This window comes from Chiroxiphia lanceolata, chromosome 16 (genome assembly GCF_009829145.1).
Source record: "Chiroxiphia lanceolata isolate bChiLan1 chromosome 16, bChiLan1.pri, whole genome shotgun sequence".
Classification (NCBI taxonomy): domain Eukaryota; kingdom Metazoa; phylum Chordata; class Aves; order Passeriformes; family Pipridae; genus Chiroxiphia; species Chiroxiphia lanceolata.
In genome coordinates, this window is record NC_045652.1 from 15,870,656 (window position 1) to 15,893,597 (window position 22,942).

General features: G+C 54.4%; 2 protein-coding genes across 8 annotated transcripts in view; one reads left to right on the forward strand and one right to left on the reverse strand.

Annotated features, from left to right (window-relative positions):
- Window positions 1-132: 132 nt before the first annotated feature.
- ZDHHC4 (zinc finger DHHC-type palmitoyltransferase 4) lies at window positions 133-8,759 on the reverse strand. Of its 5 annotated transcripts, none has more exons than XM_032704106.1 (7): window positions 8,669-8,759; window positions 7,314-7,444; window positions 4,741-4,826; window positions 3,455-3,633; window positions 3,234-3,359; window positions 2,197-2,441; window positions 133-914 (listed from the first exon to the last, which is right to left on the reverse strand). In XM_032704106.1, the coding sequence occupies exons 2-7, from the start codon at window positions 7,434-7,436 to the stop codon at window positions 630-632; spliced, it is 1,044 nt and encodes a 347-aa protein (XP_032559997.1). In that variant the 5' UTR covers window positions 7,437-7,444; window positions 8,669-8,759; the 3' UTR covers window positions 133-629. The 5 variants fall into 5 exon arrangements, with proteins under 5 accessions (XP_032559997.1, XP_032559999.1, XP_032559998.1 ...); XM_032704108.1 differs by lacking the exon at window positions 8,669-8,759 and adding an exon at window positions 8,105-8,187; XM_032704107.1 differs by lacking the exon at window positions 8,669-8,759 and adding an exon at window positions 8,073-8,179.
- A 343-nt stretch (window positions 8,760-9,102) lies between these two features.
- The window catches only part of GRID2IP (Grid2 interacting protein), a 37,630-nt gene continuing 23,790 nt past the window's right edge, over window positions 9,103-22,942 (forward strand). For 2 of the 3 annotated variants that reach the window (XM_032703785.1, XM_032703787.1), the window contains exon 1: window positions 19,166-19,577. In XM_032703785.1, the coding sequence (XP_032559676.1) occupies window positions 19,564-19,577 (14 nt within the window). In that variant the 5' untranslated portion in view covers window positions 19,166-19,563. Of the gene's footprint in view, window positions 9,203-12,993; window positions 13,566-16,388; window positions 16,544-19,165; window positions 19,578-22,942 lie in introns of those variants that run through there. The other variant, XM_032703786.1, reaches the window with a different exon arrangement.

Consider the following 22,942-nt stretch of genomic DNA (forward strand, 5'->3'; position numbering starts at 1 on the left):
ATCTGTGATACCCTTCTCTGTCCAGAGATGGGTATGAGGATTCAGTCCAGACTTTCCCATTTTCACAATTTTCAGGCTGAAATGGCATCTCATTGTGAAGGAGCTGAAAACAGGGATCAAGGAAGAGACAGGTAAGGGGATGCAGCACTTAATTGTCCTTCCTGAAATGAAGGTGCTCCACATTAGTACAAAATCTGCAGCAGAACATGGTCTCTGTAGGTTAAGATCCTGTCAATAACCATTTTTTTTCCAGTTAAATACATACTACCTGTTGTACTGTTACAGTAATGGGTTAATCATTTCCCACACAAAGATACTCACAAAAGGTGCAGCTTCCTCAAAATTCACAGCAGCTGTGTTGGCCCTTCCCAGAGAGGAACATTCACTGCAGGAAGATGGACCAAACCAGCCTCTCCATCCCAGGAAATTCCTACTGGTCCCTGTATCCTGCAGACAGGACTGAGCTGAACCTCAGACACCTCACAGAGGGAGGGATCTTAACCTTGCTCTGCTGGGGCACCATCAACCCGAGTTCTGCAGTAATCTTGTTCCAAAAGCTGTTTGGGGCATCCAAACCCACTGCTGGAATAAAAATCTTACCAAAAAAGTTTAAAGATGCACAAATATCTTCATGTTTTCTTCTTCCTTTCCAATGCTGTAGGAGGCCTAAAGATTTCCTTTAAATTCCTCCAGATTCCTTTAGAATAAATGTTTTTGTAGACAACTTGTCTGTCAGGGGGCTGTGATGAGAGATGGTGGGACACCCCAAATCTTCTGGATTTACACCATTCATTGGTGGTTTGGTTGGTGAAGGCCAAGTACAGACTGAAAGCACTGTATCCACCCAGGACGAGTGTGAGCAGGATAACAAACCCCAGCATGAAGACAATCCTAGGGAAAGTCAAGAAAAGGTGCTGCAAGGAAAGAGAAAAATAACTTAGTTAAAAAACTGGAGGATTAAAATCACATGGCCATTGTAAAACCCCAGCTGGAATGAACATCCATGTGCACATGGAGTTGTGGGGGAGCCCCAGGAACAAGGTCCCAGCCCCGACTCCCACCCAGCTCAGCAAGGCTCCATCCCTCAAGAAACGGCCTCAAGTTGCACCAGGAGAGGTTTAGGTTGGATATTAGGGAAAATTTCTTCACAGAAAAGGTTGCAAAGCATTATCACAGCTGCCCAGGGCAGGGGTGGAGTCCCCATCCCTGGAAGTGTTCAAAAACCGTGTGGATGTGGCACCTGGGGACGTGGGTTAGTGGTGAACAGAGCTGAGGTGCTGCTTGATGGTTGGACTTGATGACCTTAAAGGTGTTTCCCAATCTTAACAATTCCATGATTCTACCTGAACCTCTGAGCAGAGCATGCAGAGTTCCAGACATGTATTTTCTCCCAAGCCTTGCTAATACGTGGGAGGATTTTCTACACCCGTCTATTTCCAACTGTTTGTTTTGGAGTTTTGCTTGTTTGTTTTTTGTCGTTGTTTTACTTCGCAAAACAGTAACATAAATCATCTGAAAACAAACTGCCAAATGAAGGGGCAACAATCTGGTACAACTTTGGGTTTTGCTGACATGATACAGTTTAAGCAGCTCTTTTCTGAGTCAAATCCCACTCCTGGGGAGTGGTAATGGCATTGCTCAAACACTTCCTGACCAGGATGCCTTTGTAAGAGTCCAAGGCTGAAACATCTGCTGTCTAGGATGAGGAAAAGATAAAGCATTTGGTACTTATCACCTCACTGCCACACTACAGGGATGAGGGGACTGAGATAAAAATCACTCAAGTGCTAGAGAGACTCACAGTCACCCTCTGCTTGCATGTGAGAGAAAATATTCCCAGTATCTAAATTCCAGGGTAGCGGGTCCTGCTTTAACATCTCCATGAGGATGTCAAGGATTGTCAGCTGTTTCCTAAATGTTACTGCAGTGGGAGGCCATGGAATGTAAATTCATTCTCTGTGAACCAGGTCTGCTGAGTGACAGATACTGGAGACAGAAACCCAAAGAACGGGAGAGCACAAGGAAGTGCCGAGAGAAAACCCCCACATTTTTCAAGTGTTCTGCCATGGCAGCTTTCCAAACCTAATCAGCTGTGCAGAGCTGCTAAAACTCTCAGGATGGGAACAGACTGCAGGGAGCGGGGAAAGATCCCTGACAGCAAAGAGCGAGGCCAAACTTTCCGTAGCATCAACTCACCTGGACGAGGAAGGGAATCTCCACGGGGTGCTCCTGGCCCTGGGCATCCAGGTAAGTGCTGTGCAGGAGGTTGGAGAGCTGCACCACGTGGCTGAGGAAGGACAGGGTGATGGCAGCGAGGGCGGTGGCCGTGGCCGTCAGGGACAGCAGGTAGAGCAGGAACCAGGCGGCGTTGGAGGCCCCCACGCAGTTGTTGAGCCACACACAGTGGTGGTCGAAGCGATGCACGCACGTCCCACACACACCTGGGGGCAGGGACACCACAGCAGCCTGGTCACGGGGCTGCCAAGGAACCAGTTTGATTTTTACAAGCTCTGGGATAGCTTTCAACTCGAAAATACGGGAGGATGATGGTTGGGATTTAGCTGACAGCTTCTGAGCCAAAGAAATTAATTACAGATACATATCGTAAGAAAAATCATGTGTCCCCTCTCCTCTTTTATTCACCGAGGCAGCAGCACCAAGGCTTTGGTTTCCCGGACAGAACTGCACAGCAAAGCACCTGAAAGGCAGAGATTGTAGCTCCCACCTTTATTTTAGATAACAGCAAACTCTCTGGCTGAAAAAGAGGTGGTGGACTCCTCCTCCCTGGAAGTGTCCAAGGCCAGGTTGGACAGGGCTTGGAGCAACCTGGGATAGTAGAAGGTGTCCCTGCCCATGGCAGGGGGTTGGAACAAGAGGGTCTTTAAAGTCTTTCCAACCCCCACCATTCCAGGATTCTATGATTCTGTGAAACACAAAATCCTGAACTTATGTCTTGACAGGTGATAATTTGTCATTTAACTTCCAGCTGCTCACAAACTTGGCTGTTCCTGACCCTGAATTAGACCATCAGAACTGGCAATTTCTGTGAGAAGAAAGAGCAACAGAGCAGCTCCAGGGCTGGGCAAATGCAGCTATGAGCTGGGACCCCAGGAAAACAAGCACAGCCCTGTGTGCACTGAGCTCATCACAGAACAGCTGTAGTGTGAACTGCAGCTCCTGGTGCAGGATTCCTCTGGGAAAGGATCACTTCTCAGGGAAGCTCAGGCCCTTACTGCAGTGCTTGGACCTGGCTGGCTTCTCCATGGTGCACGTGGGGCACACGGTGCCTCTCTGGAACATCACACCATCATAAGCATAAACCTTAACCAGGGATGCATGGTTGGATTTTGTTATTATACCTGTCAAAGAAACAAGGAAAACAGTGAAAAAAAGAGGTTTTCATAGAATTTCCAAGGTTGGTTTTCAAATAGCTCCAGCACGAGCATGAGCTTACCAGGATTGGCCCGGGAGCAGAGCAGGAAGCAGCCCATGTTCCCAGCCAGCAGCAGGTAGGGCAGGAGGAGGAGGAGGAGGTGGAATTGCAGCTCCCAGCAGTACCCAAACACTTCCCAGGTGTATTCCCCAAACACTGCAGCCTGCAAGGCTATGTGCAGGACAACAAACAAACAGCTCCTGGAACAGAAAGGGGACAGTCTATTTAATACTCAGCATCCTGATTAACAGGTCAAGTACACTCAGAGGTGATCAAAGACTTTCCAAATGCAAGGAGACACCTCTTTTAGGTTTTCAGGCCAGCATGGATTGCATATTAATAGTGTTTTCTCCATCCACTGGCTTCTCTTTCTCTTCTTCCCACATACACTCCTTTAAATATGCCAGTTAAATTCACTGCATTATTTCCACGCCCTTTGGATTTTTCTTCCCTGTCAGTACAAAGTCTCATAATCACTTTGCTGCTGACAAAACATGCCACAGTAACAGGCCATAAAACATTCTGCCAGAAGACATTTGCTGCTCTGACAGCAAAGAAAACTCCAGTAAATAACCTTAAAAACACTGTAGTAATATGAGCTGCTGCATGAAGTAAGAGTGGCAGGAGGCTGGCAGGGGTGGACAGCAGTTCAGTGCATGGGGGGTCACCTCTCTGTCCCAGGCTGGGTTACAGCAGAGGATCTGCAAAACAGGCAGCACAACAAGCCCAGCACTCACAGCACAGCTGGAGATGTTACACCCTGAAGTGTCTGTCACACTGGAGCTCCTGTCCCCAGGGAAAGGTATTTAAATGATTCCTGAAGCACTGGAGTTTACAGACCCTACAAAATCCACCTGAATCCAGCAGGCTGCACTTTGGCAGCTGGGCAGCTTCCCTCGAGCCACCTGGACATCCAGGCTGCTGGACTAGGACTAATGGGATTTGAGGGAGAGGATGGAGCCTGTGAGTCTGTCTGGCTCCATCTGCAGCTGCCACAGAGGCCGTGGTAATTCCTGTGGGGACACAGCTCCCACCAGTGTGATGAGCAACATCTGTTACTGAGCCACATTATCTTCATTTGTCAATATGCTCAAACGTTTCAGGGCACCACCTTCTAAACAACGAGCAAGGAAGAGAGAGACAACAGCGTGGCAAACCTTAAAGGGAACCTGTAACCCCTGACAAACATCCCTAACAAAGAGGGAACATCTCAGGATAATAATGGAAGCTCTGGTGGTGGCAGGAGAGCCCAACAGCAACCACAAATATTAGTGAAAAATAACCCCAAAGGCAGGAAAGGGCAATACCTGGTGTGGAAGAGCCTGTGCAGTGCCCCGTGTGCCACCCTGTGTGCCACCCTCTGCAGCTGGGTGGGGATCACCAGCGAGAGCACCTGAGGGAAATGGAGAGGCTGTGTTACCTGAACTGCACATCACCTCTGCCTTGGGGAAGCTCAAATTTAAACACAAGCCCCCAGCCCCTCAGTTCTGTGTTTGTACTGTCACAGCACCGGGGAGGAGGCTCATTTTCAGGAGCATCTGAGCTCCTCATCACAGAATCAAGGTTGGAAGAAACCTTCAAGATCATCCAGCCCAACCATAACACACATAGAATCATTTAGGCTGGAAAAGCCCTCCCAGCCCATGGAGTCCACCCTGTGCCTCATCCCCCCCTTGTCCCCCAGCCCAGAGCACTGAGTGCCATGGCCAGTCCTTCCTGGGACACCTCCAGGGCTGGGGACTCCACCACCTCCCTGGGCAGCTCCAATTCCACACTTTCCATGAGGAAAGGGCAGAGGCAGGCATGCTGCTGGGGTTCCACATTCCTGGGAGCCCAAACAAATGTATCTGGGTTAATGTGTGAAAGTTCTAAGGAGCTTAGGGTGGGTGTAGGCTGGGCACTGGTTAAGCAGGGGATAGAACTGAGCAATTCCCCAGCTACAATATGCTCCATCAGGCCATCTGACAGATCAAGTGAAGATAAGCAAAGGGATAAAGCCTGCTGGCCTCCAGAAAAAGAAAAAAAACCCCACAACCCAACCAAACCCCCCAAAATCTGGTTTCTTCAACTCGTCTGATCCAGCCCGATGGCTCCATGTCTAATTGCCCCTTCAAGCACAGTCCAACGTGCTGAGGGAGGACCTGCCTGTGAGGGAGGACCTGCCTGTGAGGGAGGACCTGCCTGTGAGGGAGGACCTGCCTGTGAGGGAGGACCTGCCTGTGAGGGAGGACCTGCCTGTGCTCATGGGGTGAATCCCCAGCCATGGCCTGTGCCTGTGCCTGACTCTGCTCCGAGCCCACACATCTCTATAGCAACACACAGCTCCTGGAGGAGGAATTAGAGCAGCTGAGCCTATTTCTGGCTGACATGGAAAGAAAATATGCAGCGAGAGCTTCCTGCCTCGGATGTGAAAGACCAGGAGGCAAAAAGCATATGTGGAGCTGAGAAGATGCTAAATATTTTGGTGATAACTGGCGCGTCTCGTCTCAGCGGTTCAAGGGGCAAGTGTTTGTGAGAAGAGACTTTTCAAAGCCTGCTGCCAGAGGAGACACAACCCAGCAGGAAAGCACCCTGAGTGCAACCACAGCAGCCTTCCAGGCTTATACACTTCGTTATTTACATACTTACATTATTTACATTCATCAATTACAGCTAGAAGTGAATTTAAAATATTGTCCTGAGAAACTATTTAATCACAGAACCATGGAATGTCCTGAGTTGGAAGGGACCCAGGAGGGTCATCCAAATCCGACTCCTGGCCCTACACAGGACACCCCAACAATCCCACCCTGCCCCTGAGAGCGTTGTCCAAATGCCTGTTTAGCTCTGGCAGGTTTGGGGCCGTGCCCACTGCCCTGGGGAGCCTGTTCAGGTAAAGTATTGATTATATTCACATGGATTTACTTCATATGTACAAATACCAATTAATTTCCTCCAGACAGTGGCTCCACAGCAGTATTTTAATTCCTGCTTGTTAAACATTTCTATTAAGAAATGGGGGAAAATAATCAATTTCTCTGCACAGTGTGTCCATAAACCAAGATCGAGTATAATACTAGTAATGAAAATCAAAGTCTGTCTGAACTCCTGTGAACAGCATTAAATATAATTTACAAGAGAAGTGATAATTCTGTCATCGTTTCCCTTCCAGGAGTACTACAGCTTTTTTTCCCTTTTCATTCAGACACAGCCCAACAGACAGAAAAATGAGCTGGTGCTTTTCCAATTCTCCGTTTTGACAATAAAATGCCAATTCTTAATCCTCTTTTAAAACTCTTCATTCCTCCCTCTTTCTTAGCATATAACAGCCTGCAGCATTAGTACACACATTAAAGAGCTTCCCCTAAAATATTTGCCACCAGTTATAATTCTCTATTTTAATCCTTAAACCTCCCCCATCTTTTTCCCCTCAATGACAGCAACAAATAACATAAAAATGAAAATTCCCGGGGCCTGATTATTATTTAATTTCTCAAAGCTGACATGTTGTGGTGTCACAGAAAAGGTGCTTCCAGCATTTTGAGGAGCTCCATCCTCACCCCCACCTCAGACAGGCACAGGCAGGGACAGGAGCTGTGAGACTCAAATGGTTTTTTACTACCTGCTTGGGCAGGATTTAAACAGCTGAAAGGAAGTTTATTTCTATTTCCAGCCCCACTTCCTTGAGAGCAGTTGTCAAAACAAGATGAAATATGAAATACACTATATTATCACTCTAACCACATACACTGGCATTTCTTAGGGAGCAGAAATAAAGCAGCTGCACTAATTTTAGCACAATGAAGCAGGGTAGACCACCAGACCAGGAGATGATGGTTCCTCTGGAAGCTCAGTGCTTTACCTGGCAGCTCATTCATTGCCTGGAAGGCCAGTTCTTTACCTGGCTTGCCCTGGTGACACTCCTTGTGAGGAAACTCTCCTTCCTTCCCGAGCAGAGGCAGAGCAGAGCAGTGACAAGGAGCACAAAGCACAGGTAAACCAAGAAGAGTGTCAGGAAGTCCATCCCGAGCCCTGGAACGAAAGAGAAGCAGCTGTGAGAGCCCCCCGGGGCTGAGTCCCTGCAGCAGGGCCTGGGATTCACTGACCATGGGAATGAAGCAGCCCCAGCCCAGGTAGGGCCCCCTGGACCCCTCCACCAGCACATCCCAGTCCCCTCCACCAGCACATCCCAGTCCCCTCCACCAGCACATCCCAGTCCCCTCCACCAGCACATCCCAGTCCTCTCCACCGGTGCACAGGACTGAGGTCAAGGTTTTTAGTATTTCTGTGAGGGCCAAGACAGATTCACAGAATCCTTTAGGTTGGAAAAGCCCTCCCAGCCCATGGAGTCCCCCCTGTTCCCGATCCCCACCTTGTCATTCCTTGGACACTTCCAGGGATGGGGACTCCACCACCTCCCTGGGCAGCCCCTTCCAGTGTTTAACAACCCTTTCCATGAAGAAATTTCCCCCAATATCCAACCTAAACCTCCCCTGGCACAGCTTGAGGCCGTTTCCTTGTCCTGTCCCTTGCTCCCTGGGAGCAGAGCCCGACCCCCGCCTGGCTCCCCCCTCCCGTCTCCCTTGGCATCCCCCCTGAGCCTCCTTTTCTCCAGGCTGAGCCCCCCCCAGCTCCCTCAGCCGCTCCTGGTGCTCCAGACCCTTCCCCAGCTCCCCTCCCTTCCCCGCACACGCTCCAGCCCCGGGGGGATCCGGGGGGATCCCACAGGATCCCGGGACCGCGGAGCTGCCGCCCGGTCCGCGCCGTCCAGCCCTGCGGAAGGGCCCTTCCCAGCCTCTCCAGCGGCTTCCAGCGCCCTCCCGCGCCCCGGCGGCCCCGCAGGGACCGTTCCCGGAGCGGCCCCAGCGAGGAACCAGCGCTCGGCTCCGGAGGGCGCCGGGGCGGCGGCGGGGGAGGAGGGTTAAAGCCGCCAAAGTGTAAATTAAATGACTTTATAACCCCAGCGCCGCGTGCCGCGTTCTCGCAGCCCCGGGCAGTTACCGGGGGAGCCCGAGCAGCCGATGCGCTGCTTCCTTCTCCCCAGAGGGTCCGTGGCGCTGCCCTGGCCCAGCCTTCACCATGCCTTAGGAATTTCCAGTAATTCCTTCAGTTTTGTGGCCTTTGTGGGAATGTCTAAAGCAAAATCCTCGTGCCTCATCAGAGCTCTGAGCACTACGTTCCCTTCTCACCCGGAGCCTCCTCACCCTGCCCTGTTGCAGGTGAGGTGGGTTTGCTCCAGCACCTGCTGGATCTCACCTGGGGCCGGGATGAGGTGGGAAAACGCAGGATCCAGCCCTGTGCCGCGTCCCTCCGTGGTGTCTGACAACTGAAACCGCCCGTGCAGCCGCCGAGGGGCCGATTGGGTTACGGTGCCCGGCTGGAATTTGCCAGAGAAACTCGGCCGGTCGCGGCCGCCGCGTCAGCGACCCAAAGGCTCCCCAACTGCTGGGATGGTTTTCCCAGCTCCGGGTCCTGCCGTGCCGCTGGCTGGAGCTGGGGCAGCTGAGGTAAGAGCTCCAGGGGTGCTCCGGGGGCTTTGGCACCCAGAGGAGATGAATGGGCTTGGTTGGAGGCAGCAGAGGAGGGCAAGTTTCAGGAAGGGACTTTTTTCCCCCGATAAGTTCGAGGCCCCCAATGCACCAAACCAGACCCTGAGAGAGAGAAATTCAGCCAAAATATTCCTGGGGCACAGCTCGCTCGGCGTGCAGCCTGAGACACTCGGTTCCTGATGGAGGTTGGAGGGGAAAAGCCATTTTTTCCCATCCTACTGAGGCATCAAAATTTCTGCAGGTACAGAAACAGGTTGGTTTGGGACCTTGGGTGTCACCTGGCAAGTCTGGCAGCACAGAAGGGATGGGGGTGGGCACGTGGTGGGTTATTTGTGGGTGGACAGGCAGGGTCTGTGTGCCAAGGCCCCTGGGCACAGCCAGGGCAGGAGCTGCAGGGAGGGCACCACTGGCACTGACACCGGCACCTCTGAGGAGCTTGTCCACTCTTGGTGCCCTCACTGGCTGTGCCCAAGGACAAACCTGCCAGCAAATACCTTAAGAGAGGTTGAGACACAGAGAGATGAAGCTCATTCAGTCCAAACACTGTGAAAATGACTTAAAAAGTCTTGGCTGGTCAAAATCTGGCAGAAGATCTTCGAGGAAACCATCTCCACTAGCCTGGGAACCCAGAACTCTGTTCTTGCAAGGATTAAAATTCACTGTCAGTGTTTAAAATGCTCAAGTCACTTAAAAATGGGGCGATGGGAGGGGGAAAGAAGCAATTACTTTGCTGGCTGAAAAAAAGAATTCATTGCAGTTTTGTCTATTGGGCAGGGAATAGTGGGAGATGCCCTGAGGTTTGTAGGAGGAGTGTGTGTGTCTGTGTCAGCACAGGAGGGCAGATCCCCTACGCCTGGGGATCACTGCTCAGGGAGATCTGTGCAGGAGAACCTGCCAGAAAGGAGCTGGAGAGGACAGGAGGAGGAGGAGGAGGAGTGGGAGGAAAGAGGGCTCCAATCCCCTGCAGCAGTGACCATGAAGGGCACGAGTGGGAGGAAGACCCTCCAGCACATCCTGCTCACCCTCAGGCTGGGCAGAGCAGGTCCCTGCAGCTCTCCATCCTAAGGCTTTACCTGATCCCATGTCAGCTCTCCCAGGTTTCCCTGGGGAGGTTGTTTCCCACCTTTCCCAACACTGCACAGCCCACGCTGGAGCCAAGGGAAGGCTGGCTTGCTGTGTGGTCCACGAAGAGATGGTGCCACAGCAGGACGTGTAATTCCCTAAAACCTCTTAGTGTGCTAAGCCCTGGGATTCCTGAGTGCTGAGGAAGCCGAGGAGAAAATCAGAAATAGCAGCTTAAGGGACAGTCGGTGTCAGCACGGGGGGCCCTGCGGCCAAATACTCAGCTGTGAGGGCCCCCTGCTGTCCTGCCTGGAGCAGCCTGGATGGGGACAGCTCTCCTGGTGAGCCCCGAAGTTGGTCCAGTCCCCCATAACCCTGCAGCAAACCGCGTGTTGGTTGTACTCCCAAAATCCCGGTGTCCAACTCGCACTGCCAGCGAGGTCCCAGCACTCCCAGGTCCCCCCGGCGCTGTGTCCCTGCTGCTTTGCAAAGTGCTGTCGCTTCAGATTTGCCCTGTGGGTAAAGGATTTCCCTCCACGGGCGCTAATCTGTTTTCCCTCCTTCCAGCTCCTAATTCCCCCCAGATCTGCAGGCTCAGGTCAGCAACAGGCTCAGCCAGGACGAGCACGGCAATTACTCCGTCCAGGCTTCTCTTTGCGATGGAAATAAGGTTAATTAGGAAAGGAAAAGGCAAGAAAGACCTTAGTGCGTGTCTGGCGCTGACCCGGAGCGGCCAGAAGGGCGCAGGGCTCCCGTGAGAAGTGCAGGAAGGGGCAGCCACCCCCTGCCCTGGTGCAGGAGCCGTTTCTGCCACCCCCAGACCGGCGAGGGCTGGGCCCGAATTCCGAGGGCTACAGCGAGGACGGGGGAGCCGGGAAGATGCTCCCGGGAGCCCTGCGGGTAGGTGGGACTGGCTTCTAGGGGTGATGGAGGAGAATCGAGAAAGCTTCGACCCCTTAGTGGGACAAACCTGCTGCCGGTGAGAGCCCCCGGCTCGCTCGGATGGCTGCAGACTTCTGTAAGTGCTCGAGCCGACGGGCGCAGAGGTGGAAGGGGGGTGCAGCTCCCCGCTGCTCTGCTGGGCTTTTCCCCGGAGCTCAGCCCGGAGCAGTGGGGCTGGAGCTGTCCCAGAGCTTACTGGGCTCTTGCTGGAGCTGTCAAAACTTGTGCTCAGCAGCCCCAGGGATGGTGTTTGGTCGCAGATGGATTTCATCCCACTGCTGTCCCATGCTTCACCCTCAGCTCTTCCCTTCTGGTCCTTGACATCCACACTGTTAATGTGGAAAACAGCTTTGTTTTCTCTTTAAATAATAACCGTAGTCCCTAATTTTTAGGTAGTATTTGACCAGCACTGCTGCACAAAGGAGGATGAGATTATTACACTTACAATGTTAGTCACAGTGTATTGGTCCTTATTAATATCTTCTGATGAACGTGGCACTTGTAGTGCCCTCTAACACAGCCTGAAGCAGCTGTTTGAAACAGCAGAGCAGACTCAGGTTGTGAACCCAGATTTCTGTGGTGATGCCTCATTCCCTGCTCATCCTCACAATCCTGCTCTCCCAGCAAGCTGGGCCGTATTTCTCTGCTGAATATGGGCATGAGAAGAGCTCCTTTCTTCTCCCTCGTCTGCAATTGGGTATTAAACAGTGTTTTCAGCAGCAGTGAATTTTGAGCAAGATTTTCCAGGTCTAAAGAGCAGAAGAAATGTCTTTGGTCGTTCAGATCAGAGCCCAGAGAGCCACCTGCCCCAGCAGAGGTGAGGTGAAGGGGTGAAGGGATGCCTTTGTTGTGCTGGCAGTAGCACAGACCAGAGCAAACTGGGACCTCCTGGGCTGCCCAGGCGTGGGGGGGGGACACCCCAAAAGCTGCCTTGAGGCTGCTGCTGGGCTCTGTGCCTCTTTGAGGCTTTTTGATCTGAAGAGCACCAAACGTGTGTTCCTGAGGATGTTTTCTTGAGCGATGCTGAGTCTTCACAGCTTGTAAGACAATTTGTCCAGGTCAAACAGCTTGGTTTCATTTTTGAAAGAGCTTAATGTGTGTTCAGTAACACAGATGGAATAAACATGGGAGTAAAAAGCATTTTTACAGACAGATGGGATCATTTTAGTGAGGGTCAGCACATCACAGAGTCACAGAGTGGGAGGGTTGGAAGGGACCACAGTGAGGTCATCTGGGCATGAGCAGCATGGAAAGGGCACCCAAGTGCACTGTGCACATCAGCTGGTCAGATCTACCTTGGGCAAAGACAGCTCCTGCAGATGTTCAGGGCTGATGTGCCCGATTTCTCCTTGAGCATCCATGAAGCCTGTCTGAGTCCTTCTCATGAATCACAAACAAGTCCTTCTGAAAATCCTCATCTTGCCATTTCAGGATGCTGTGATCAGGACAATCCATACACAGGACAGGGAGGCACAAAGAAATGCTCCGGGGAGAGCTGAGAGGATCTGGCAAATTCTAATGAATTTGCAGTAATTTTATAGTTGCAAACAGCTAAAATACTGAGTGTTGAGAAGAGCTGGTTAAAATCAGGTGGTTTTAAGTCCTTGGATCATCTGTTCATTAATATGCTTTGCCAGGAAAATTAAATAAGCATTTTTCCAGAGAAATAAACACAAGCAGATGCCTAAATACACCTCCAGGGCAGAGGGGGTAGGTGGGTGCCACTGACAGGAGAGACAGAGGCTGTGCCAGGCCGTGGTCTGGGTGCCATGTGTAGCCCCAACCTTTCCAGCCAACGTGGCCTCCTCACTGCTAATGGCACTGCCAGCAGCCAGTGATAGAAGAATAAAGGCTGTTATTTTAGGGAAATCTAGGGCAAATCCAGTATCTTGGGGCATTTCTTCCCGCAGTGAGGAGGGCACAGCACAGACTAGAACCCCCCGTGCCATGGGATCCACATGGCATCTACAGGAACGATTTAGGGGCGGGAAAACCACCACAACTCCTTTCTTTCCCTCTTTTTTCCAGTCACAGCCATGCCGGCAACCAACCAGGGCTGGCCCGAGTCCTTCGGCTTCCAGATAGGCGGCTGCGGCCCGTGCTACATCCTGCGGGTGCAGGAGGGCAGCGCTGCGGCGCGGGCGGGGCTGCGCCCGGGGGACGAGGTGCTGGAGATCGAGGGCCAGCCCGTGTCCGAGCTGGGCTGCGAGGCGCTGCTGGCGCTGGCCCGGAGCTGCGGCAACGTGCCCCCGAGCATCGGCGTGGTGTCCCGGCTGCAGCGCGCCAGCCTCCCGCCCGGCCCGCGGGGATGCTTCGGCTTCGAGCTGGCGAGCGGCAGCCCCCCGCGAGTGGCCACCGTCAGCCCGGAGTCTCCCGCTGCGGCCTGCGGGATGGAGCCGGGGGATTACGTGCTGGAGGTCGATGGGATGCCGGTGATGCTGCCGGAGGCGGCGGCCGCCCTGGCGGGGTCGTGCGGCGGGCGGGCCCTGCGGCTCGGGCTGCTGCGGCCACAGCGCGGGGCAACCACGAGGGACCCCGCGGGCAGCGGCGATGCCGTGCGCAGGGACAGGAGGCAGAAAGCGCAGGAATTCAGCAGGAAGGTAAGGCCGGGTATGGGGAGAGGGCTGGGGCGCTGGGCACCCTCTGAGCCGAGGTCTGGAGATTCTTCCATTTAGCAGTGTGCTTGGATGGGGGGATGCTCCTGGCTGGGTCACCAACCTGGGGTGCGGATTTGGGGCATGAACACCAGAGAGAATTACTTGGGAGAACAGATGGATGGTGTGAAGAGCTTGGAGATCCCCTGGGGGTGACCCGAAGTACTCATTCCTTTGCATTACAAGTGTTGGGGAAACTCACAGGGGCAGATCCTGCTCTGCTTCATGTCTGGATGTCCCTTCAAAGTCTGAGCCTGTCACCCTGCAGACATTTTAGTTCTTACTTTGTTGCAAAAGAGAAAACATCAATGTGATTACATCTTCATTGTGTTCCCGAAAGTTTCCTAGTGGGTGTTTTACCAAACACATTGCCTCGTGCTAATTATAAATTTGATCACACTTGTTTTTTCAATCTTTCTAATTTCCATTTCAAAGTAGCCTTTTAAAATGCAGTTATGAAAATAACCAGGCTGGTGGGGTTTTTTTTTGATCCCAAGTTAATAAAGGAACAAGACATCCATAAAGAGATTTGTGGGTATCAGGCAAATCCCCTCAGTCAGCTTCTACATTAAAGATTTACAAATACACGCTGAGGTTTGGATTCATAGGGCTGAGCATGGCACGGGAAACAGATACCTGCTGATTACAGGAGATCATCGAGGAGGGGAGGTTGTTCCATCCACCTCCATCTCATGAAGCCACATTAAGCCAAGCAAAAGATTCCTGGGTGACCACGGGAGAGCAAGTTTGTTATAGTGCTGCAAATACCTGATCAGTCTCTGTCTCCTCCCTTCACTGCTGAGCATGAGCACCCACAACACCTCTGCCACCTCCCTGCCCTGCTGAGCAAAGCTACCTGTGACAACCCCAGAGGACCTGGACAGAAACAGGACTGCAGAGAACGGAGCATTGTGCCACTGGCTTCTGGGTGCTGGAGCACAGCTCAGCTGGCAAATGCCTCTCTAGAGGGAATGAACAGGGCAGATGTTTGAAGTGGCTTCATTTGTTTCATATGAGGTAGAAAATAACAAACCCAGAGGGGTGCCTGACCCCCTTGCTTTCCTGGGAGCTCAGCTCTGGCAGGGGCTGCCGACAGCCAGCACCAGGCTGGAAGGTCAGAGGGTGCTGGTGGCTCGTGTTTCACACCTGCACTGCCCACAGGTCACTTTTTCCCAGCCTCCTTCGTTCTGTGGAGCCCTGGGCTGAGTCACACCTGCCTGGCAGACGGAGCAGTGGCCACATCAGCAGTGTTGGGGCAGGGCTGGAGCTGGGCTGGTCCAGTGTCCCAGTAACCTGAGGGCATCACCAGGAGGCAATGGAGGTGATCATGGTCTCAGTCCCAGGTCTACATCTCCTCTTGTCCCCTGCATGCTCGGGGACACTCTGGGGGCCACATGAAGGGTGTCAGCACCCCCATAGTGGTGGAGTCCCCATCCCTGGAGGTGTCCAAGGAATGACTGGATGTGGCACTCAGTGCTCTGGGCTGGGGGATAAGGTGGGAATCGGTCACAGGTTGGACTCCACGGTCTGGGAGGTCTTTTCCAACCTTAATCATTCTGTGATTCCCACCCACCCTGCAATCTCAGCCCAGGCAAAAATTTAAGAGCAGCCCTCTGGGATGCATCCCACCAGGAACACCACGGGCTGTCGTTCCTGTGCTGGACTCAGGAACTGAGAAACACACGAGCCTGCCCAGGGGATGCTGCTGCCGTGGCTGCCCCAGATTTGGTGACCTTGAAGTGCTGCTGCTGCCGGCGCTGCCGCGGTGCCTGCGCAGAGCCGGGGGGGCTGTGCTGGGGTCACGGTGCTGCTGTTGGCCTCCCCAGGGAGCTGCCAAGTGGGACAAGCACCTGGAAGGAATGGCTCTCCCCCTTCCCCGGGCAGGTGATGCCTGCTGGCTCCCTGGCAGTACCACCACAGGGGTGCACACAGAGCCCTGCACACCCTCCCCAGTGCCCTGGGCAAGGGTGAGGGGCTCCTCTCTGCTTCCTACTGTTAAACCCAGCAGTTACACCTGCTGTCAGCACAAAAACATCCCCTTGAAGGAAAATCAAACACACACAGGTGTGGTGGGGCACTCACAGGGAGTTCTTGCATTCTGGGCACATGCTCCAGATGAGGGACCAGCTCCCACTGCCCAAGGAAAAGGGACAGCCCCCCAGCCTGGGAAGAGGTACATAAGGAGGGTCCCATGCAGGGTAATTGGCTCGATAGTAATTAGGTAATTACTCTGCCTGTGGCAGGTGGAGAGGACACGAGAGCAAGTGGGAGCTGCCAGTGCTGTTTCCAGGGCTGATGCTCACCTTCACACTCCCTCTCCCCATTTCCCAGCAGCTTCCCAGCACTAAAGGCAGGACAGTGCAGGGCATCAGGGAGTGATAGATGAAGTATGAAGCTTAAATAGCTCCAAAAGCTCATTGCAGTGTCCTCTGCCAGGCAGACTCCAGACTGATCCCATCCCTGCTCTGCCAGAGCCACTCCTGTGGGGCCACTTGTGACCCAGAAAGTGTGGGGTTTGGGGTCATGCCACTGTCCTGGTGAAATGTTTGGAACAGCAGTTCCAGGGTTGTGTGTGAGACTCCAGCAGTGCTGTGTGATGGGCTGCTGTCCGAAGTTCCCTCTCCTCCCTGCGTGGTTCCCTCCTCGTGTGCTGAGCAGGTGGTGCAGGGAGTTGGCAGTTCCTCCGTGCATACGTGGCATGTTCCTCCGTGCATACAGTTCCACTGCTCAGGGCCCCTTCCCTCTCCTCTCCTGGCTCCCACGTGGCAGGTGGACGACATCCTCGGAGACCAGCCAGAGCTCAAGGAGAGGGTGTTCACCGTGCTGAAGCAGTACGCGGCCGAGAGGAAGGTGGAGTGCCTGGCCTATGCCCTCTGCATGGTCCTCACCCAGGAGTCCCACCAGCACCTCATTGACAACATCAGGTACGAGGTGCCACCTCCCTGCTGCCGTGGTGCCATCAAACCATGGGCATCCATCCCTCTGCCCCCCGTGACGGGTGAGCAGCGCTGAGCGGTGCACGCATGGGTTGGGAGGTTCCTGTTGGGAAGGGGTTGAGAGGATCCTGCAGGGAGGATGCCAGCTCCCTTATCAAGGGACAGCTGAGCTGAGCTTGGTGGCATCTCAGCCTGGCATCCCTGTGCCTGCCAGCCTGGGTGGCTGTTCTGCCCAGGACGGATGGGTGGACATCCCCCCTACCAGGAGCCATGGTCACGGGCCCCACAGAGCCACCACCCCTGCCTGCAGCAGGGGACAGGGCTCCCATTCCTGGCTGTTGTTGGGAAGGGAGATGGGATTAGCTGCAGAACCACTGGAGATTCTCCAAGAGCGTGGCCGAAAAATAAACTGAGTTCTGCAGGGTGAGAGCTGGAGGCTGGCGAGGGCTCAGCCAGGGCTGCCGAAGCTCCAGCAGCAGGAGCAGCTGGGAGAGCTCTGCTGGGCAGGGGCTGCACATCCCAGGGTGCTCTGGCAATGCTCCCCTGGGGCTCCGGGTCCCCAGAACCTCTGGAGCCCCTGGAGCAGCAGCCGTGCCAAGGGGGTGCAGCCGGTGCAGCCGATCTGCTGCTCTTCCGCAGCGTGGCTGGCACTGGGGACAGAGCTGGTGCTGGCACAGGGACACGTGGTGGGATTATGGCCAGGCTGAGACGATGGCCATTAGGGAATCAGGTCTCCATCTGGCCCCGCTCCGGGCCCGGCTTTCCAATTCCTGCTTTAATCAGTGGAATTGTAAGATATTACAGTTTCCATAACAACGCCCCGGTGCCGGGGTCTCCACCGGGCTGGCGCTGGGAGGACGGGGGGAGCGGGTCGGTGGCCCTGTCACGCAGCGTCCCACTGCTCTGCTGTGACTGCATGTGGGTCCCCTACAGCCCCCCACACCTGGGGATGATGGCACAGACCCCTGCAGAGCCAGGGTGCAGAGGGGACCATCATCTCCCCATATCCACCTTGTCCAGGCGCCCAGGTCCAGGCTGTCCTGTCCCCACTGGGCATCCTGGAGGGACCCAGCCTGCAAACAGCTGGGGCTGGGGGCAGGGGTGGATGGCACCGAGCCAGGTCTGAGCCATCACCCTGAACTAAATCAAAAAAGAAACCCACCCCCACAGTTCAGGAAAATTCTTTTCCCCAGCAAGATCCATGGAAATGCCTCGAATGCCTTCACTATCCCCTCTGTCATCATCCTCAGGGAATTATACGGGATTACTTCCCCCCACAGAGGGGATTTGAGTAAGTGTCCAAATCTTCTTCTGGACCCAAGCCCCTCTGTGGGGGGCACAGCAGGTTCCCCCCAGGGTGTCCCCATGCCAGAAATCCCCATGTCAGTGAGGGGAGCGTGGCTGGAGCTGGTGCCGCTGTCCCCCCGAGGGGAGCAGAGCTTGCCCCATACCCACCCCAGGATGTTGTAGGGCAGCACCCCAAAAAACGGGGTCAACCCCCCTGGTTGGCCCATGCCCTCGTGTGAAATGTTAACGCCAGGGCCTGGGCAAAAGGCGCCCAGATCAGGCAGCTAATCTGGGTTTAATGGAAATGAAATATTTAGCTCAGGGAAAAGATTTACCATATAATCTTAATGAAATGAAGTCAGGAAAATAAAAAAAAGGTGCTTTGGAGACCAGGTTTCCCAGCTGTGGGTACTGGGGGGCAGTGCTGTGTGTGCTGCCATGCCTGATCCCAGGTGCTGATCCCGGGCTCTCCCGTCTGTCTGACGAGTTTGCTTCCCAGAAAGAGCTTTCCGTGTTTTACTCTCACTGAAGGTGGTGAGGGCTCCCGGGTGCTCTGGATTTAGAGGTGCTGTAAATTCCTTGATTTCCACATGGCTCAAACGGGTTCAGTCCATTGGTGACTGAGGAGGGGGTTTGGGGTCTGTGCCACGTGGGGGTCCATGCAGGGGGGTCCCAGCTCTGATGCCGTGCCCAGGAGTGGGGTGCCAGTGTGGGGGTGCTGGTGTGGCTGTTGTGCTGTCCCCAGGGCACAGGGCAGCCACCCTCGGGCAGGGTGTGGGTGCATTCAGGTGAGCAGAGCCCATCAGAGCTGACCCAGGGAGTGTCCTGGGGCTTGTCCTGTGGGACACCCCATGAAGGACTTGGGATCAGGGGGGTATCCATCGGCATCCCTGCGAGGCTGTGCCCAGCTCTCCGTGAGCTCTTTCCACCCGGGATGTGGGGGGCAGTCCCACACAGCCCAGACCGTGGCCTCACCCTGCAGAGCCTGGAGGAGAGGAGCCCTCGGAGGGCTGGGTGAGCCACTTCCATCCAGTAATGGGAGTGCCATCGGCCAGGGACGGGCAGGGATGGTGGGGCGATGCTGGGGGCAATGCTGGGCTGATGCCACTAAGGGTTCCCCCGATCCCCCGGCCCCGGGCAGCTGCCCGAGCCCCGCTGTGGGCACACGGTGGTGGCCGCGGGTGTCCGTGTGTCCCCTGCCATGCAGAGCCAGCGGCCGGTACGTCCCCGTCTCCCGCTGACCCTCGCGCTGGCCTGATTGGATCTTCCCTCTGCACCAGCTGTATTTATTTTCGGGCTGTTGCTGCTGCCGGCTGTCCTCCCTCCCTGCTGTCCCCTCCCTGGGCTCCCCCCAGGCTTTAACGTGCTCCCTGCAAAGTGCTGCTGCTCAGCATAACCCCAGACCCCCCGACTCAGCACACAGATCCAGCCGGTGCTGCAGACACGTCCTCGAGCTGGGCTTTTCCAGTACTGGATTTTTTTTTTCTTTCTTTCTTTTTATCTCAAATGGATTTCATCCCATTTGCCCAGAATTAAGCTCCTGCCGATTTTAATTTGCTGACATTTTTTCATCTGCTTGGTTGTGGATAGCAGGGATAATGCACGTGCTGCGCCGGGTCCTCCCCGCTCCCATCCCCTGCCCATATGGCTGATGTGTGTAGGCAAAGTGCACAGTTGTAGTTCTGCTCAAGGATGCTGAAATCCGGCTGCCAGGGGGGAAGATGAGCTGTCTCGGGTGAGTAACAAGCGCACCGTTCCTGGGAGTGAGGGCAATGGGTTTAAATCAGGTCCATTCTGGAATCTAGCAACTCCTGGCACCACAAAAACAAGGGGTGCTGGAAGTTAATTAACTCTTAGCATCCGTGTTGGCTCAGAGCTGCTCCGGTCAGGGGCTCTGCCGGGAGAGGGAAGCTCTGATTTGGGTTATTCCATCACCTGCAATGCCAGAGGCTGGGTCTGGCCCCGGGTTTGTCTCCTCTGCTCCCCTCAGCCATGCCGGGGCTGTGTGTGCCAGGATGTGTGTGCCAGGGCTGTGTGTGCTGGGATGTGTGTGCTGGGGATGTGTGTGCAGGGCCTGTCTGTGCCCCACACCGACCTGGGGAGGGGAGGGGGTTATTTTGGGCAGGTCGGGGTCCCAGGGGTGTGCGTCTCTCAGCGCTGCTCTTATTTCTGAGCTGGTTTCAAAGCAGGGCAGAGCTGCGATTCCAGTGGCACCAGCTCTGCACCCAGTGCTCTGCAGTGCTGGCACAACCACCCCAGGGTTCATCCCTGGGCTCTGGGGCTCAGAGTGACCCTCCAAGCTGAGTGGGACAGCAGGATCCCCTCTGGCATCTCCCAGGGCTGTGGTACTTTCCCACCCCGCTGTCCTGGGCACCGTCTCCCATTGAACAGCACGTTTTCCAGGCAGTACCAGAGATGCACCAGCTTCTGGCAGCACTGTTTAGGTGAAAAACATCTGTTTGCAGCAGGATTGGTGGGAAACCCAGATCCCCTCCTCCCCCCCAACCCACATTGCTGGTGAATAAACCACCGGCAGTGATGGTTACACAGATACTGTCCTGGTAACCTGGATTGGAACAGGGGGATGTGTGTGACATCCAGCCCCTCACCCTGGCCACATCCTTGGGGGATAACTCTGGGGCTGTTCGGACTGTGAGACGTTGTCTTGGATCTCCTGCAAGTCATGTTGTGCTTCAGTGCTGCAGGGAGGATAGTTGGGGGTAGTTTGTACTTCACTGCTTAGGTTGTGCTCCGTTTGCTTCCCGAGCAGCCCCTGCTCCTGCCCCTTTCTCCTTTAGGAAAGCCAGAGGGTGCCATGATGGGCCAAGGTGAGCAGCCACTTCTGATCCCCCTGACACAGATGAAATTGCTGCCCATCAGGGGTTCCCTCATTATGGGAGCAATTCCACCGAGTTCCTGTTAATAACACTCCCAATCTATTTGTCTCAGCTTGTTTTGCACGGCAATAAAATCACTTGGCGTGTTCCCGTATTAAACTACTCCAACCATCTGTGACCGTGCCTGGGTAAGAAATTTCATTGTAGCCATCAGGATTTATATATTATGGATTGTGCTGCTTCCCTGCTTGTCATCCCTCCCCTCCACATACCCACTCCTGCAGGGCTGAGGGGAGCTTCCCGGCTCTCTGGGATGCTGATGCAGCACGTGTGACCCCCTGAGCCCCTGCTGCTGACAGGGACACTGTCCTGCTGTCCAGGGCCCCAGCACTCCCACTGAAAAGCCACTGGCAGGACAGTAATGGAGGAAAAGCAGCTCTTGTTTTCTTCCATTTAAAAACAATCCCTAATCTGATAGCCCAGCATATGCTCAACTGCCCAAAAAAAAGGGAATTAGGGCAGCAGGGAACAAAACGTGCTACCAGTGAGACAATTGGGAGTGAGTTCCTTTTTTATTGGTGGAGTTCAAATAGGTCATGACCAAAATGCCTCAGTGCAAAATCTCCTGATAGGAGATTAATTTCCTTTGTCAAATCAAAGTCTGGCTGGGATGCAGATGGGATCAGCCTGGCCCGCCTGCACCCTGCTGGAGTCACAACTTTTGTTTGGGGAAGTGGTTGCTTGGTCCAAGTTTTCCAGTGTCTCGAAGAAAACAGGAAAAGCTGCTTTTGTGCTGCTGTTCCAGGCAGAAAGTGTGGGGGGGGCAGCAGGTGTGGTCTGAAAAGTGGGGGTGACACAGGTCTCTGCACCCCAGGGTGCTGGTGTGGGACACAGGGTGCACATGGGCTGAAGATGGCCCTGTGTCTTCCCTATTGTGTCACAGGGGGTCTGGGGACCTGTCCATGAGGGTGGGGTGGCCTCGAGCCCCATCTGCACCCACTGACCTGGCTGCTGTCCCCAGTACCTGTGGGGTGATGCCAGGCAGGGTGGAAGCTGCAGAAAAGGTCTTTCTGGGGGTTTCTTTGACGGTTTGGTGTGTCCCCAGAAGCTGTGGGGCTGCCCATCCCTGCCAGGACAGGGACAAAACCACTGGCTCCTGGTGCACAGTGTGGTTTTGGCTCAGAGACACCGGGTTTGAGAGCACTGCAGGGTGCCAGGGCTGATGGGGAGGGGGCACCCCCAGCCAGGCACGGGCTGTGGCACTGCTTCAGGGGGAATCTTCCATCAGTCGCTACTGGAGCTGGTGCAGGGAGGTGTCACCTCCCCGAGGGGTGTCGAGGGTCTTGGGCTATCCCCAAGGATGAATTGGGTGGCCAGGGAAGGGCTGGGAGGGGCTCCCAGCCCCAGTGCATGGCCACTGCATCCCACCCTGTCTGCACTCCCGGGCGGAAAAGCACCTTCATTCTTCTTTAATGATAATGACAGTCCCATCTGCAGAACACCTGCAGCCAGATGAGTGATTATGGAGCCTCCCAGCACCGGGATAATGGGATAGCAGCCCCCGTGGAAATCACAGCTCCGTGCTTGCTGCTGGGCTGGAGCGAGTCCCACTCGTGCGGGAGGGTCTGGAGGCACCACATCCCCCCGGAGCTGTGGGAGCTGTGGGAGCTGTGGGAGCTGCTGGTGCTGGAGGCCAGTGCAAGGCTGTGACCCCCTCCTGTGCACGTGAGGTTTGAGAAGCAGAATTTGAGGTACACAAGCAGAATTCCTGTTCCATGGGTAAAGCCAACAGGCCAAATTTTAGCATTTAGCCAGGGCAGAAGGGCTTTTCCAGACCAGTAGCTGATTCCATAGCACAGTTCAGACATAATCCGAGCATAGCTCAGTGTTTTAATCCACCCTGGGACGTGTTTTTCTGCACAACTAACAGAGTCAAGGTCAGGTCTTTGCTAGTTGTTTTGAGGCTAAATCATACATTTTTCATTTTTCCTTCCTTTGCTGCTACCTGGAGATTATATCTGATGTTGGCAGCTCTGGGAAGCTTCACATCCTCTTCATCAAACACCAGTGCTGCACTTAAAGATGGCGTTATTTAAATTAGAGATGAGGTTTTATCTTTTATTCCTGCTGCAAAGTACTGCTGTGCTACCCTGGGGGTAAAGGATGCTCCTTGGGGGGGTTTGGGCCCAGGACTCTGGTCCTGATGCTGATCCCGGTGCAGCCCGGCAGCTCCACCTCCACACCCACATCCACACACCCACCA

Excerpts from the sequence above, each read along its gene's own strand:
- ZDHHC4 (XM_032704105.1), bottom strand. The coding sequence starts at position 7,646 with ATGTGCTGGTGGAGGGGACTGGGATGTGCTGGTGGAGGGGACTGGGAT. Across the intron at positions 2,442-3,233 it reads AGCCAGGTCCAAGCACTGCA|GTGTGTGTGGGACGTGCGTG; the intron begins GTAAGGGCCTGA and ends CCCTGCCCCCAG. Across the intron at positions 915-2,196 it reads AGATTCCCTTCCTCGTCCAG|CACCTTTTCTTGACTTTCCC; the intron begins GTGAGTTGATGC and ends CTTTCCTTGCAG.